The sequence below is a fragment of the Eubalaena glacialis genome, chromosome 10 (genome assembly GCF_028564815.1).
Source record: "Eubalaena glacialis isolate mEubGla1 chromosome 10, mEubGla1.1.hap2.+ XY, whole genome shotgun sequence".
NCBI lineage: Eukaryota > Metazoa > Chordata > Mammalia > Artiodactyla > Balaenidae > Eubalaena > Eubalaena glacialis.
In genome coordinates, this window is record NC_083725.1 from 75,246,492 (window position 1) to 75,262,237 (window position 15,746).

General features: G+C 41.1%; 1 protein-coding gene across 2 annotated transcripts in view; it reads left to right on the forward strand.

The window, feature by feature from the left end:
• Window positions 1-344: 344 nt before the first annotated feature.
• The window catches only part of SWAP70 (switching B cell complex subunit SWAP70), a 77,417-nt gene continuing 62,015 nt past the window's right edge, over window positions 345-15,746 (forward strand). The window contains exon 1 of one of the 2 annotated variants that reach the window (XM_061202997.1): window positions 345-539. In XM_061202997.1, the coding sequence (XP_061058980.1) occupies window positions 441-539 (99 nt within the window). In that variant the 5' untranslated portion in view covers window positions 345-440. Of the gene's footprint in view, window positions 540-648; window positions 749-15,746 lie in introns of those variants that run through there. The other variant, XM_061202998.1, reaches the window with a different exon arrangement.

A 15,746-nucleotide genomic window follows, 5' to 3' on the forward strand; every position in this document is an offset into this window, starting at 1 on the left:
TTTTGGGGATCTTGTCTGGCCTCCTCAGACAGTGACCCCGTTCCCGGGTCAGGAGCAGGGCTCCATTTTTCACCGTGGGACGCCGGACTCTCATATTTTTTCTCGGGATAGGGGCTCTTGTTTGGGGGGCATGCGAGCACCGAAAATGGTCCGAGCTGGTCTTGGGAGCACTAGGCGGATGCGTGGTGGCGCTTGCCGTTCCAGCCGGGACAAAAGGCCGGGCGTCCCCACCGGCGGGGAGAGGCAGACCACCCGACCCGGCGCTCCCAATGCACAGCGCGATTCGCCGCGGGCGCCGAGTGGGCGGGGCCTAGCGGGGGCGGGGTCTGCCGCTGTCAGGTGACAGCGCGGCGGGCGGTGGCGGCAGAGGCCGAGGGGCGTCAGACGCGCCGAGTGGCTGGCAGGACAGTCGCGGCAGCCGGGGTAGCAGGGCCGCGGCCATGGGGGGCTTGAAGGACGAGCTGCTCAAGGCCATCTGGCATGCTTTCACCGCGCTCGACCTGGACCACAGCGGCAAGGTCTCCAAGTCCCAGCTCAAGGTGGGCGCACCCGCCTCCCCCGGGCCCGCACTCGCCCCTCCCCGGCGCGTGCTCTACTACCACCGGGTGGAAGCGGGCAGGCGGGCGGTGACCATAGGGAATGGCGGACCGGAATGCGGCCGAGCGGCCTGCTCGGGGTGGAGGGAGACGAGACCGGGATTTGGCCATTTTTCGCCTCCCTCTTGCTTTTGGGCCTCGCGCTCGGACCGGTGCGTTAGTTCCCTCAGGGCTCCTGGTGAGCAAGGGACGGCGCGGGTGGGGGCTCTGAAGGGCGAGACGGTCTCCCTGTTGGCGCGGGAGGCCCAGAAAGTTTGACTCGGAGAGGGCGGTGGGATGCTCCCTTAGGAAACCTATCCAAAGTTTCCTCCCCGCTCTGGGAGAGGAAGGGACCTGCCCAAGGTGACTGGTCAGAGCCCTCTAAGGGGCACGCTCCGCACCGGGGCAGTTCTCAAAACGGCCAGCTGCCCTCCAGGCAACCAGGCAGTTCCGAGAAGGGAGAAGTGCCCCAGAGCCCGGCCCGCAGCGGCCTCCAATTTTGGGGCGCTTTGGCGGTGGGGTACCCTTTCCGACTAGGGAGGAAGACCTAGCGTCCTCAGGTCTGGAACGAATCGAGGGTGTGCCGTGTCCCACAGGGACCTTAGTTTCCGGGTGAGGAGCTCTGGTCTGGCACTTTGCAAAAGCAAGTGCTTTTGCAGAGTCTTTATTGTGACTGCCAAAGACCCCATCATTAAATGAGCGTATAAGGTATAAATAAAGGAATGCTTGTAAATTGAGTAACCCCAAGCAGGGTAAGTGGCATTTAGCCAGGAGAAATTGGCAGCTTCTTGAAAGTGTAAAATATGGAAACAGACAAGAAGAGCCATTCATAGGCATTAAAAATATACACATTTTGTATCTGAATGTCTGGTTTTCTTAGCCTCTTCTGGGAGTGAATTTCTGAAGATTGAGTTTGCTTTGTATATTTTGTGCAGTAATCAGGAGGTTCTTATGACTAGTGGCTTTTATGCCAGTAGGACTTAGCATTCTGCCTGTTTTCCTTTTACCCTCCTCTTTTTTTCTCATTCATAAAATCATAGTCTGGAAGGATTCATAGAGATCATCCATTTAATCTTTATTTGACTTTATTTTTTAAATTAACATAGAGTAAAATTGACTATTTTGGTGGATGGTTCTGAGTTTTAACATATATAGATTTGTATAACTACTACCAAAATCAGGGTTCCATCAGTTCCATCATCCCCAAAAGTTCCCAAATGCTGCCCCCCTCTTCCTCAACTGCTGGCAATCAATGATCTGTTCTTAATTGCTATAGTTTTGTCTCTTCTACAGTGTCATAAAAATGGAATCATACAGTATGTAACCTTTTCACAGTGACTTCTTTTGCTCAGCATAATGCCTTAGAGATTCACCTATGTTGTTGTGTATCAATCTTTTTATTGCTAAGCAATATTCCATTGTATGGATGTACCGTAGTTAATCCATTCACCCTTGAAGAACATTTGTGTTATTTCCATTTTTGGTGATTATGAATAGAGTTGCATTTTACTCTTCACTGTTTTTACTTTTAATATACCTATACCACTATGTTTAAAGTGAGTTTCTTGTAGATGGCATGTAGTTGGGTCTTGTTTTTTTTTTAATCCATTCTGACAATCTTTTAATTGGTGTGTTTAGACCAATTACATTTAATTATTGATGTTCGATTTAGGGTTACCATTTTACTATTTGGTTTCTGTTGGTTTTCACTATTTTTTCATTTTTTTCTCTTCCAATTGATGGCATTAACGAAATATTTTCTATTACTTTTGTTGTACACCATTCAAAATTGTCTTTGTGGCTGCTTATGGAAAAAGTGTCCAGAGGATTCTTGACTGCAGGCTTGGCAGGAAGTATTAAATCCTAGTTCATAGCTTTTACCCACAGGATGTTGATAATGCAAATGTGCAGTTGTATTTTGTCTCTTTGTCTGCTTAACTGAGAGATTTTGGGATTGATTCAGTTCTGTTCATCTTGCCAGTGTTTCTGGAATTGGAAATATTAAAAAGTTTCTATTTAGTTCTCTCCTTTTTGGAGTATTGACTCTAAAGTTCGAGGTTCATTGATCCATTGGCTAGGAATAGAGTTTTTGCCTTAATTTGCTCATTCATTCATTTGTTCATAAATAACCTTTTGCATATACTTTGTGTAAGGTACCATGCTAATTTCATAAAAAGATCAGTATTTTTAGGCTCTTAAGAGTTAATATCTCCTTGGAGGAAATATCATACAATTGATTTATTAAATAGCAGACTAAAAATTACATACCCAAAATGAGGTTAAAATTTATTGCTTTGGAAAACTGTATGGGCATTCTAAAATAGCTTTGACACTTGACTTTTTGAATTACCTTCACAGTTTTTGACGTGAGTGGTGACACTTCATGTGTTAGATACTGTGCCTAATTCTAAGGGTGATATGGTAGTGAAGGTGGCGGAAAAGGAAACATGAATTTTTGCCTTCAAAGAGTTTAAATGTTGGTAGGCAAACTAAAAGAATAGGCAACCATTAGAGAAGTCTCTCTCTGTCTTTCTGTGTGTATATATAGATTATATTACTTAGACAATTACCCTATCCTTAAAAAATGTAAGATCTGGTGGTAGAGATAAGAAGTACAGGAATACTATGGAGAGGAAGATATTGAATGTGATAGAAGATAAGAGCCCATGAGATTTTAGAGGAAGAGACCAGTACTTTTTACTGGTGGAATTACTTCATGAAAAAGCTTTGAAATTGCCTCTGAAGAAAGCTAGAATGTGATTATGTGGAAATGGGGGGAGGATTAAGCCCATCTTATTCATTCATTCATTCATTCATTCTTTCAATGGGTATCTATTGACTGCTTTTAGCTCTAAGGGAATCCCTGTGAACTACTGCAGGCCACAGGAATTAATCAGGCATTTATAGGGACTTCTGTGTAACTTATTTTCATTGGAGTGTAGGATATGAGTGTGTTTGTGTGTATGTATAAGAAAAAGAAAGAGTTTTTGATGGATGGACGTTTAGCTGGAGATGATGTCCTTGGGTAAGTGTGGGACTGTTGGTACAGAATCTTGGTAGTTGAAGCTTGGAAAAAGGAGAGAAGAGGTTCAACAGTGGCCTTGAGGAATAGCTAGAGTAGGTGGTGAGAGGAAGAATGGAAGCCAGGGGACCAGAAATGGGATGTAAGAACCACTTTGGGGCAACACTGGCGCTGAGGAAAAAGAGATTTTCAAGGAAAACATCGTCTGTTATCTTTGAGAGTTAATTTGTTATTATTACGTACATATATTTTGGAGATTGTAAAGTAATGATATTGATTCTTCCCTGCCGTAGCTCATAAACTACATTATTTATTCTTTTGTGAAGAGAAGTTGTGAAAAGTTTGGAGTATTGGTGTCATCTTGGGAATAAATTTATTTTTGACTTTTAAGGAGATTTCTTTGCAGTACAGTACTCATTTAGATAAATGTGTTTGGGTCACTGCTATAATTAGTAAATATTTTCCTTGAGGGCCCCCAGCTTAGTACAAAAATCTTACTATTTTTCTTTTGGCTGCGTTGGGTTTTCCTTGCAGTGCACGGGCTTCTTATTGCGGTGGCTTCTCTCGTTGCGGAGCACGGGCTCTAGGCGCACGGGCTTCAGCAGTTGTGGCTCGCGGGCTCTAGAGCGCAGGCTCAGGAGTTTTGGCACACGGGCTTAGTTGTTCCAGGTCATGTGGGATCTTCCCGGACCAGGGCTCAAACCCGTGTCCCCTGCATTGGCAGGCGGATTCTTAACCATTGTGCCGCCAGGGAAGTCCCCAAAAAGCTTATTTAAAAAAAATTTTTTTTTAATTTTAAAAATTTACTTTATTGAAGTATAGTTGATTTAGAGTGTTGTGTTAATTTCTGCTCTATAGCAAAGTGATTCAGTTATACATATATACATTCTTTTTCGTATTCTTTTCTATTACGGTTTATCACAGGATATTGAATATAGTTCCCCGTGCTGTACAGTAGGACCTCGTTGTTTATCCATTCTATATATAATAGTTTGCATCTGCTAATCCCAAACTCCCAATCCATCCCTCTCTCACCTCCCCTTCTGCTTGGCAACCACAAGCCAAAAAGCTTATTTTTTATACCTAAATTTTATTATTAACTAATAGCATTTTTAAAAACATCTTTATTGGAGTATAATTGCTTTACAATGGTATGTTAGTTTCTGTTGTATAACAAAGTGAATCAGCTATACGTATACATATATCCCCATATCCCCTCCCTCTTGTGTCTCCCTCCCACCCTCCCTATCCCACCCCTCTAGGTGGTCACAAAGCACTGAGTTGATCTCCCTGTGCTATGTGGCTGCTTCCTACTAGCTATCTATTTTACATTTGCTAGTGTATATATGTCCATGCCACTCTCTCACTTTGTCCCAGCTTACCCTTCCCCCTCCCCATGTCCTCAAGTCCATTCTCTATGTCTGCGTCTTTATTCCTGTCCTGCCCCTAGGTTCTTCAGAACCATTTTTTTTTTTTAGATTCCATATATATGTGTTAGCCTACGGTATTTGTTTTTCTCTTTCTGACTTACTTCACTCTGTATGACAGTCTCTAGGTCCATCCATCTCACTACAAATAACTCAATTTTGTTTCTTTTTATGGCTGAGTAGTATTCCATTGTATATATGTGCCACGTCTTCTTTATCCATTCATCTGTCGACAGACGCTTAGGTTGCTTCCATGTCCTGGCTATATTGTACATAGTGCTGCAGTGAATGTTGTAGTACATGACTCTTTTTGAATTATGGTTTTCTCAGGGTATATCCCCAGTAGTGGGATTGCTGGGTTGAATGGTAGTTCTATTTTTAGTTTTTTAAGGAACCTCCATACTGTTCTCCATAGTGGCTGTATCAATTTACATTCCCACCAACAGTGCAAGAGGGATTCCTTTTATCCACACCTTCTCCAGCATTTATTGTTTGTAGATTTTTTGATGATGGCCATTCTGACTGGTATGAGGTGATACCTCATTGTAGTTTTGATTTGCATTTCTCTAATGATTAGAGATGTTGAGCATCCTTTCATGTGTTTGTTGGCAATCTGTATATCTTCTTTGGAGAAATGTCTGTTTAGGTCTTCCACCCATTTTTGGATTGGGTTGTTTGTTTTTTTGATATTGAGCAGCTCATATTAAAGGAGATTAAGCCTTCATCAGTTGCTTCATTTGCAAATATTTTCTCCCATTCTGAGGGTTGTCTTTTCGTCTTGTTTATGGTTTCCTTTGCTTTGCCAAAGCTTTTAAGTTTCATTAGGTCCCATTTGTTTATTTTTGTTTTTATTTCCATTTCTCTAGGAGGTGGGTCAAAAAGGATCTTGCTGTAATTTATGTCATAGAGTGTTCTGCCTGTTTTCCTCTAAGAGTTTTATAGTATCTGGCCTTACATTTAGGTCTTTAATCCATTTTGAGTTTATTTTTGTGTATGGTGTCAGGGAGTGTTCTAATTTCCTTCTTTTACATGTAGCTGTCCAGTTTTCCCAGCACCACTTATTGAAGAGTAATAGCATATTTTTGAGTAAAACAAAAATTACCATCTGTATAAATTTTGAAACTTAAAATACAAAGAAAAAATTAACATAAGAAAGATATTTGTTGGGACTGCCCTGGTGGGGCAGTGGTTAATAATCCGCCTGCCAATGCAGGGGACACGGGTTCGATCCCTGGGAAGATCCCGCATGCCACGGAGCAACTAAGCCCGAGCACCGCAACTTCTGAGCCTGCGCTCTAGAGCCCGTGAGCCACAAGTACTGAGCCCACGTGCCACAAATACTGAAGCCCGTGTGCCTAGAGCCCGTGCTCCGCAACAAGAGAAGCCACTGCAATGAGAAGCCTGCACACTGCAACAAAGAGTAACCCCCGCTCGCCACAGCTAGAGAAAGCCCGTGCGCAGCAACGAAGGCCCAACGCAGCCAAAAAAAAAAAAAATTTTTTTTAAATAAAAGATATTTGTTGAGGCAAACATAGATTTTCATTAAACTTATCATTAAGATAAAAATACAGAACACAGAATTTAAAAACTACTTGTGACTTACATAAGCTACTATAGAAGCAGATGTTGGGTTGTCCTCTAGTCCAGCAGTCCCCAACCTTTTTGGCAGTGGGGACTGGTTTTGTGGAAGACAATATTTCCACAGGGTGGCGGGTGGGGGGGATGGTTCAGGCGGTAATGCGAGCGATGGTTCAGGTGGTAACGCGAACAGTGGGGAGCGATGGGAATGGCAGATGAAGCTTCGCTCGCCTGCCGCTCATTTCCTGCTGTGCGGCCAGTTCCTAACAGGCCGCGGACCGATACTGGTCCGCGGCCTGGGGGTTGGGGACCCCTGCTCTAGCCACAGTGACGTTTCTTGTTAAAACAGCTGGGCATGAGGTCATTGCAGGTCAATATCTTGATCTTCATTAAAGAACACCCCTTATCACCTCCATGCCCTCCAACAAATAGGGAACCAACTCTGCCTCACTTTCCTTACCTTGATTCTTTCTCCCTCTTCCTCCCACATTCCCTGTGATTTCCTTGAGCTTCCTCCTGGCAATTTGTGCACCCTCTCCAGGGGACCTCTGTCTCTTTGACTCCAGTTGTGGCATTTCTGGCTCCCTACCTGAGTTGTAGCTGTATAGGTCTCCACCCTCACAGTCGGCCCGTGCACCCCCATAGCAGTCATCAGCTGTATTAGCTTAATCTGTAATTGGATTTTTAGAAGGCAACTCTTTTTTTTTTAATGAATTTATTTATTTTATTTTATTTATTTTTATTTTTGGCTGTGTTGGGTCTTCATTGCTGTGCGCGGGCTTTCTCTGGTTGCGGCGAGCGGGGGCTACTCTTTGTTGAGGTGCGCGGGCTTCTCATTGCGGTGTCCTCTCTTATGGTGGAGCACGGGCTCTAGGCGCACGGGCTTCAGTAGTTGTGGCACGTGAGCTCAGTAGTTGTGGCATGTGGGTTCTAGAGCGCAGGCTCAGCAGTTGTGGTGCACGGGCTTAGTTGCTCCGTGGCATGTGGGATCTTCCCGGGCCAGGGCTCGAACCCGTGTCCCCTGCATTGGCAGGCGGATTCTTAACCACTGTGCCACCAGGGAAGCCCGCAACTCATTTTTTTAATTGTCATTGATTTGCTGTCACTATTTTTCAGGCTGGAATACAGAAGGATACTAAACTAAGTTATTGTTTTAAGTTAAGCTTGTTCTAATTGTGTAGAGATCTACTTTTCAGCTGCTGAAGTAGATAGCAATAGGCTTATGGTGGAAGAGAAATCTTCAGAAACACATTCTTTACTTGCTTTTATACTTGTATTCATTAATAACCCTTCCTTAGAAAAAACTGTATAGTTTAAGGCTATGTTCATCTTGAATGCAGTTAAAAACTACTGGGAGAGATTTTGATGGAAACTTTTCTTTATATCTATAGGAAGGTGCTCCATACATGTAGGTGGCTGAGTAAACATTATTGAACTTTTTTTTCACCAATTTTTCCCTTGGTTTTGATGTTTGTGCCCTTCTTTTGTCTTTTTTTTTTTTTTAATGAGGGACATTTGTGTGTGGATTCCATATTTTAGTAAACTTTATTAATATGCCATCTGAAACAGACATTGTTACTTTTAGGTTATGTAAATTTGCAAAAGTCATAAGGGAAATAGGTATTGGACATATTATTTGAAGGAGAAGCATTCTTCTCCATTGGTGTTTAAAAATTATCTTCAAATTATTTAGAATTTTGATGGTCTTGCAGAAAGATACTAAATCTCCAGTGTTACTTAGAAATACATGCAATTCCAAGAAGTTGAAAAGATGAAGCCTATCATTTAAACAAATGTACATCAAAAAGAAACTTTTTGAATAGTTCATATATACATATGGTATAAAATGCATAATGTACTAAAGGGCATTTACAAAAGTGAAAAGTAAGTTTCCTCCAACCCCTGGCCCACACTAGTTACCTGCCCCTGAAGTAACCATTGTTACTAGTTTTTTTTGTACTCCTTCCAGAAATCAAAATGTACCTTAAAATTGAACTCTCCTACACTGTTGATGAGAATGTAAGTTGGTGCAGCCACTTGGAGAACAGTATGGAGGTTCCTTAAAGAACTAAAAATAAAATTGCCATATGATCCAGCAATCTCACTCCTGGGCATATATCTGGAGAAAACTATAATTCAAAGAGGTACATGCATCCCAGTGTTTGTTGCAGCACTGTTTACAATGCCCATTGACTGATGAATGAATAAAGAAGATGTAGTGTGTGTGTATATATATATATATATATATATATATATATATAAATATAAAACACACACACACAAACACACACACACACAATGGAATATTACTCAGCCATAAAAAAGAATGAAATAGTGCCATTTGCAGCAACATGGATGGACCTAGAGATTATCATACTAAATGAAGTAAGCCAGACATATCGTATGATATCACTTATATGTGGAATCTTAAAAAAAAAAACGAACTTATTTACAAAATAGAAACAGACCCACAGACATAGAAAACAAACTTGTGGTTACCAAAAGGGAAAGGAGGAGGGAAGGATAAATTAGGAGGTTGGGATTAACATATGCACACTACTATACATAATATATATAGTATATTCAACATTTTGTAATAACTTATAAGGGAAAAGAACCTGAAAAAGAATATATATCTGTAGATATATATAACTGAATTACTTTGTTGTACACCTGAAACTAACAGAACATTGTAAATCAACTATACTTCAATAAAAAAGTACCTTAAAATTAGTACTCTTATTGTTATAGTTAGTGTTGTTTTCTTAAATATAGCAAAATCTAGTGATAGTTTTCCAACATCTGTTATAATTTTACTTTACAGTTATGGTTGCACTGTGAATTACATGTCAGTGCTGGAAATGTCTTGAGTAAGCTTATTGGCTCTGCACTCTTATCCTGTTGTTTTTAGAAATGCAGGGTTTTGTTTTGTTTTAAATTGTGCCCTTTTGAAGTAAAAGAGCTCACAACTAGTGAGGATGTAAATGAAAAAAAATTGAGGAACAACATGGGTAGTTTGAATCTTTATTCATTTCTCAATGATAGATTTTCAACTAAATGTTCTTTAATTTTTGCCCTGCAGTTGATTTGCGTATCTTGTGAATAATGTCATGTGCTCTGTTCCCATGTAGGCATTTAGCTTCAAAAATTTTTAATCTTGCTAGTTACAAAAGTAATTGAGGCTTCCCTGGTGGCGCAGTGGTTGAGAATCTGCCTGCCAATGCAGGGGACACGGGTTCGAGCCCTGGTCTGGGAGGATCCCACATGCCGCAGAGCAACTAGGCCCATGAGCCAGTTACTGAGCCTGCGCGTCTGGAGCCTGTGCTCCGCAGCAAGAGAGGCCGCGATAATGAGAGGCCTGCGCACCGCAATGAAGAGTGGCCCCCACTTGCCGCAACTAGAGAAAGCCCTCGCACAGAAACGAAGACCCAACACAGCCATAAATAAATAAATAAAAATAAACCCAAAGTTTAAAAAAAAAAAAAAAAGTAATTGAGCCAGGCCAGTGGTCTGTTGAAAATATAAAGGAAGCAAGTTGCAGTAAAGGGCTTTTATTGTGTGAAACACATGTAAAAGATTTGGTTAATTCTTGTGAACTTGGCATGTATAGTATTCCCTCCCTAATCTTTAGTGTTATGTTTCTGTTAACCCCTGTGGTTAAAGTTGTTTCTGTTCTAAAAATCTAATTTAAAAAAAAAACCCATTTAGAGAACCAGAGCATGACTCACGAGCGAGCCTGTGAAAGTCTTTGTAAATATTTTTTGTATCTCACCAAAATGAAACAGTAAAGACAGCTCTCCAAATAAAGAGCATGTAAGAGACATTTAAAAATCTTAAAATGGTAATAATGGATTCTGGATTATTTCCTTTTTCTGTTTCTTACTTGCTAGAAACTTTTCAGTAAGATAGATTGGAAGTTTTTGTTTTTTAGAAATATATGTAAACTTTTGCTTTATTGAGGATTATATTCAATCCACGAGGCACTTTTGTGTGTGTGGCCTTCCATCTTAATAGCCAGTGCATTTCTAACCTTATGACTCAGAGGCTCTTAACCTTCCTGGTCCCCATTTTGTATTTCCTTTGGGGTCTTACTGCAGTCCCAGAGGTACATAGTAACTGGAAGCTAGAGACGGAAGAGGCTTTGAATGACCTTTTCTCACTTATTCAGTTTGCCCTCTCATTCCCCGTCTCACCCCGCCCCCCAGGAGGGTTATTGTAATCCCCGCAGTGATTATTAACACATTGGAATCCAAATCCTGCAACGTAAGTCTAAGTTAGTCTTTGCCTCAGCTTCCTTTATGTTTCCCAAGGCTTCATTTCATAAATCTATTTTTCTGCTCTGCTTTCTGCTTTATTTCCTTCTTCTCATTCTACCTTCAGATTCCTTTTTTTTTAACCCAAAATCTGTGTCTACTTGAAACTGCAGTTTTCAGAAATTAATTTTTAATTGTGGAAAGGTATTTGGGAGTAAATCTGCATATAGTCAAATTTCATATAAGGAGATCTTACAGTTAGGAAGAGATTTCTACAATATCAGAAAAACTAGTTTTTTCGTCTCAAGGTTCTTCTATGCCTTCTTTACCCTTTGCTTCCTTAGGAATATTTAGCTTTACAGCCACAATGGCTTACCAACCAGAAGTGACAGCAGTTAGGATAAAAGTTGTTCTGTCAGATGGACAATGTCGAAGGTATTGTATTTTACTGGGTAGGCACCTATGGGAGGATGGAGCGCTACCTGCATTACCAGGCAGCACATCTCCATCAGTTCTTTTTTTTTTTTTTTTAATTGAAGTATAGTTGATTTACAGTGTTTTGCCAATCTCTGCTCTACAGCAGAGTGACTCAGTTATACACATATATATATTCCTTTTTTATATTCTTTTCCATTATGGTTTATCACAGGATATTGCTATACATGTGGTATACATTAGGACCTTGTTTATTTATTCTAAATGTAATAGTTTGCATCTACCAACCCCAAACTCCCAGTCCATTCCTCATCAGTGCTTTTCGTTCATAGGGTGTTGTATGTCTCAGGCAGATGCTGTTACATTGGAGTTGAGAGCAGGAGCTGGTAGGCAGCTGACTTAACTCTCAGTGACTTCCTTCAGTGATGATTTGAGAAAATGCTGTTAGATAATGGGACACCAGGCTGTTAGATGGAACTAGGTTGGAATTCTGAAGTTCTTCACTGGGGTGATTTTGGGGAATTTGCTTTGCTTGTTGTATTTAGGACTCTCTGTTAAATGGGAATAATAAGACATTTTAACAGTATACTTGCTTGTATAGATGGAGCTCACAACCTCTATGTGTTACAACAGAACATTTACTAGCCAACTGTTTCTTACCAAACACTGATGTTGAAGAAAATTGATCTACAAAACAGTATATAAATTTGAAGGTTTTAATCTATACCTTTTGCTAGGGACTCTGGGGAAGTGAAAAATATACAGCATTGTCCCTTACCTTGAGGAGTGTGCAGTTTAGTAAAGAAGATAATACATGAAATGACTACAACAAGATAACGTATAAGCAAGTTCTAGAAAGTGTGGAAAATGAGGTCTGTAGGCCATGCTGTCCAGTACATTAGCCATTAACCACATCTGGCTATTGAGCATTGAAAAGTAGCTAGTCCATGGGACTTCCCTGGTGGCACAGTGGATAAGACTTTGTGCTCCCAATGCAGGGGGCTTGGGTTCCATCCCTGGTCAGGAAACTAGATCCCACATGCATGCTGCAACTAAGAGTTCGCATGCCGCAACGCCCGCCTGCTGCAACTAAGACCTGGAGCAACCAAATAAATAAATATTTTTTTAAAAAAAGAAAAAAAGAAAAAGTAGCTAGTCTGAATTGAGATGTGCTGTAAATATAAAATATACACAGGATTTCAGAGACTTAGTACAAGAAAATAACGTAAGATATCTCTTTTAAAAATATTGATTACATGTTGTAGTTATAATATTTTGGATACATTAGTAAAATTAATTTTACCTGTTTGTTTTTGTGTTTTAAAAATGTGGCTATTAAAAATTTTTAATTCCATATGTAGTTTGCATGATATTTCCATCAGATGGAGCTGCTGTAGAAGTTTAAAGGAAATAGAGAAAAAGATGCAGACAGTTTTAGGGGCTTCCCTGGTGGCACAGTGGTTAAGAATCTGCCTGCCAACGCAAGGGACATGGGTTCGAGCCCTGGTCTGGGAAGATCCCACATGCTGCGGAGCAACTAAGCCCGTGTGCCACAACTACTGAGCCCGCGTGCTGCAACTACTGAAGCCCGCGCGCCTAGAGCCCGTGCTCTGCAACAAAAGAAGCCACCACAATGAGAAGCCCGCACACTGCAATGAAGAGTAGCCCCCGCTCGCGCACCTAGAGAAAGCCCACGCACAGCAACGAAGACCCAACTCAGCCAAAAAATAAATAAATTAATTAATTAAATAAATCTGTAAAAAAACAAGATGCAGACAATTGTAGACAAGAAACGTTTCATGGAGGAGATGGAATGTCAGCTGCTTCTGGAGGGAATGGGGCAAATCTTGTCCAGTATAGTCACAGAAAGATGACAGGTATGATGGTGGCATTATGGATAAGAGCAGGAGCTAAAACTTGGAGTATTTGTGAGCAGTAAGGATATACTCTGGGTGGAGTAGTGTTTAATTTGAGGCATGGTGGAAAATTAGGATTTAAAGGGAGATGGGGTTACATTTTAGACGGTTTCGTTCTTGTACAGAATAGATGATTAATATGTATTTGTTGACTATGTTAGAATGAGTAGTTTAGAACTGATCCTGTAAAGAGGGGAAGTTATTAATACTTTTTGGGTAGATATATGACAAAGGTAGAGTTTTGAGATTATTCTAACAATGTGGGTGTGTTGACATGAGGGGAGAGGCTGGAGGTGGGGAGACCAAGTGGGGGACTGCTGTGAAAGTTGATGCGTGCTAGACTGGGAAGGTGGCAGGGGAATCAAAACCGATATGCTCCCTACCCTCATGGAGCTTGAAGTCTTGTGAGTGATATAGATCAGCAAACCAACAATTCAAATATGATATAAAGTACATAGCGCTGGGAAACACAGAGGAAGGGAACCTACCTAGCCTGTGGTGAGGATTGGAGGAGTTAGGTCAGAGAATGCTTCTAGAGGAACAGTTGTCACTGACCTTAAGAAATGTGTGAAGCTCCTCTATAAGAATAACTGTGATGAAAGATTTGGAAAGTAAATCCCTTGGAGGCACAGGAAAAAGTGTCAGGAGAGAGAACACTGGTTAGGGAGTCAGGAGACTTGTCTCTGCTCTGTTATTTGTGTGACCCTGGAAGGTTTCTTCTCCTTGCTGGGCTTCATTTTCCTCATTTGCGAAATGTGGAATAGCAGACAAGATCTTCAAGGCTTAGCCTTCTAATTGAACTTTGTCAGCTTGATATGTTTACCACGGTCTTATCCTGGTGAGTGGTCTTTGTTAGGGCCTCAGAACGGAGAATGGGAGCTGCTGCTGGGGACAGGGAGCCCTTGTTTCCCCAGTCCCACATTCTCTGGTTAGCCAACAGAGAAGCTCACTCAGTGGAGAGAGGAATGGCATTGGGCGAGGGGGCTGAATTGGATCCAGAAATAGGACAAACTATAAATTTAAAAAGTACAAGAATAGGAGAGTCCATAGTTTTGTTGTTAAGGGAATGGTGGTACCAAAGTTAGAATCAGGGTGGGAAACCTGTTCTGGGGAGAAAGGTAATGAACTCTCCTTTGGATTTTTTGGATGTGAGGCAAATTTAGCATAGAAATCTTTCATCTTAGTGATATAAACCAGAGCTCAGTTGATAGGTCAAGACCAGAAAGGGATCTGAGAGTCATTAAGGTGACTTAATGTTTTCAGAATTAAAGCACTTTTTTAAGAACTTGGGGCTCAAAATTGGGCTTTGGGAAATGTCCAGATTGGGAGAATGAAGGGTAAGGGAGGTGACCCCATAAAGGTAGACCAAGGTAGAGTAAGTTCTTTGAGAAATTTAGAAAATAGTATATCATGGGACCAAAAAAAGTCTTGAGAGGATGATCCAGACTGCCCAGTGCCAGAGACTTGGGAGAGTGAATTGTTTAGAAGGTATCTATCCCAGGTTGGGTTCTCCAGGAAACAGATGCTGAGACAGAGTTGGGAGTGCAAAAGGGTTATTGGGAAGAAATGCTTATGGGAAAAAAGAGAGGAAACAAGATTGGGAAAAGGAGCTGTCCAGTCATGATACAGACTTAACAAAACCAGGAGCTCTGGAGCAAAGATGGCCTGTTAGAGGACATCCACCCTGGGGAGAAATGGTGTCACCAGCTTGCTCAGTCATTGGCTGAGGTGGACCCCGGAAGTACTAATAACTAGAGGCTCTCAGCTAACCACAGTCCTTGTAGCTGGGCAGCAGTTCCTTTCTTGAGTGGTGCAGCTCTGTGTCTACCACAGAATCTTTTTGAAAAAGCAATTTCATAACATTGATAGGGATAGAAAGAAGCCATATTATAGTGACTAGAAGGGGACAAGGGGACAGAGTGGTCAGAGGATGGGGCAGCAGAGGTAAACCTCAGATTTGTGATCTTTATCATCACCTTGGGTGTACACTGTGGCTTCAGATCTCCTCTTGGAGAAGAGTGTACTGAATTGAACTACCTAATTTCTCTGTCTTCTGCTATAGACTTCTCTCTCATACACTGTTAATTCCTCTTGAGTCCTTTCCTCAAAAATCTTTAGTGGAATTTTTAGAAACTGGACTGCTTTACTAGATCTCAGGTCAGATGAGTACTGCCTGCTAGTTCTGGTAGTGTTAATAACTAATGGAGGTATTGTTTTCTTACTTCAAAAATGACCTGAATTAGAGATTCCAATTAAACAAAAATTCTTCCTGGAAAGAATATACTGGTAGTATAGTGAAATACATTAAAAGACTCACATCTAAATAAAGGTGATAGAGAAGCAAACTAAATGAAACTAAACAACAACAACAGAAAAAACAAAAAAAGAAAGAAAATTCTTAAACGGGACTCATTTAGCAAACATTTGTTGGCATCAGGCACTCTCCCCTTGGCACTTTATTAGGTTTTGATATTGCAGGATAGATACAATAAAGATCTTCTCTTTAAGGAGCTTACAGAGTAGTGGGAGAAATAGAAACA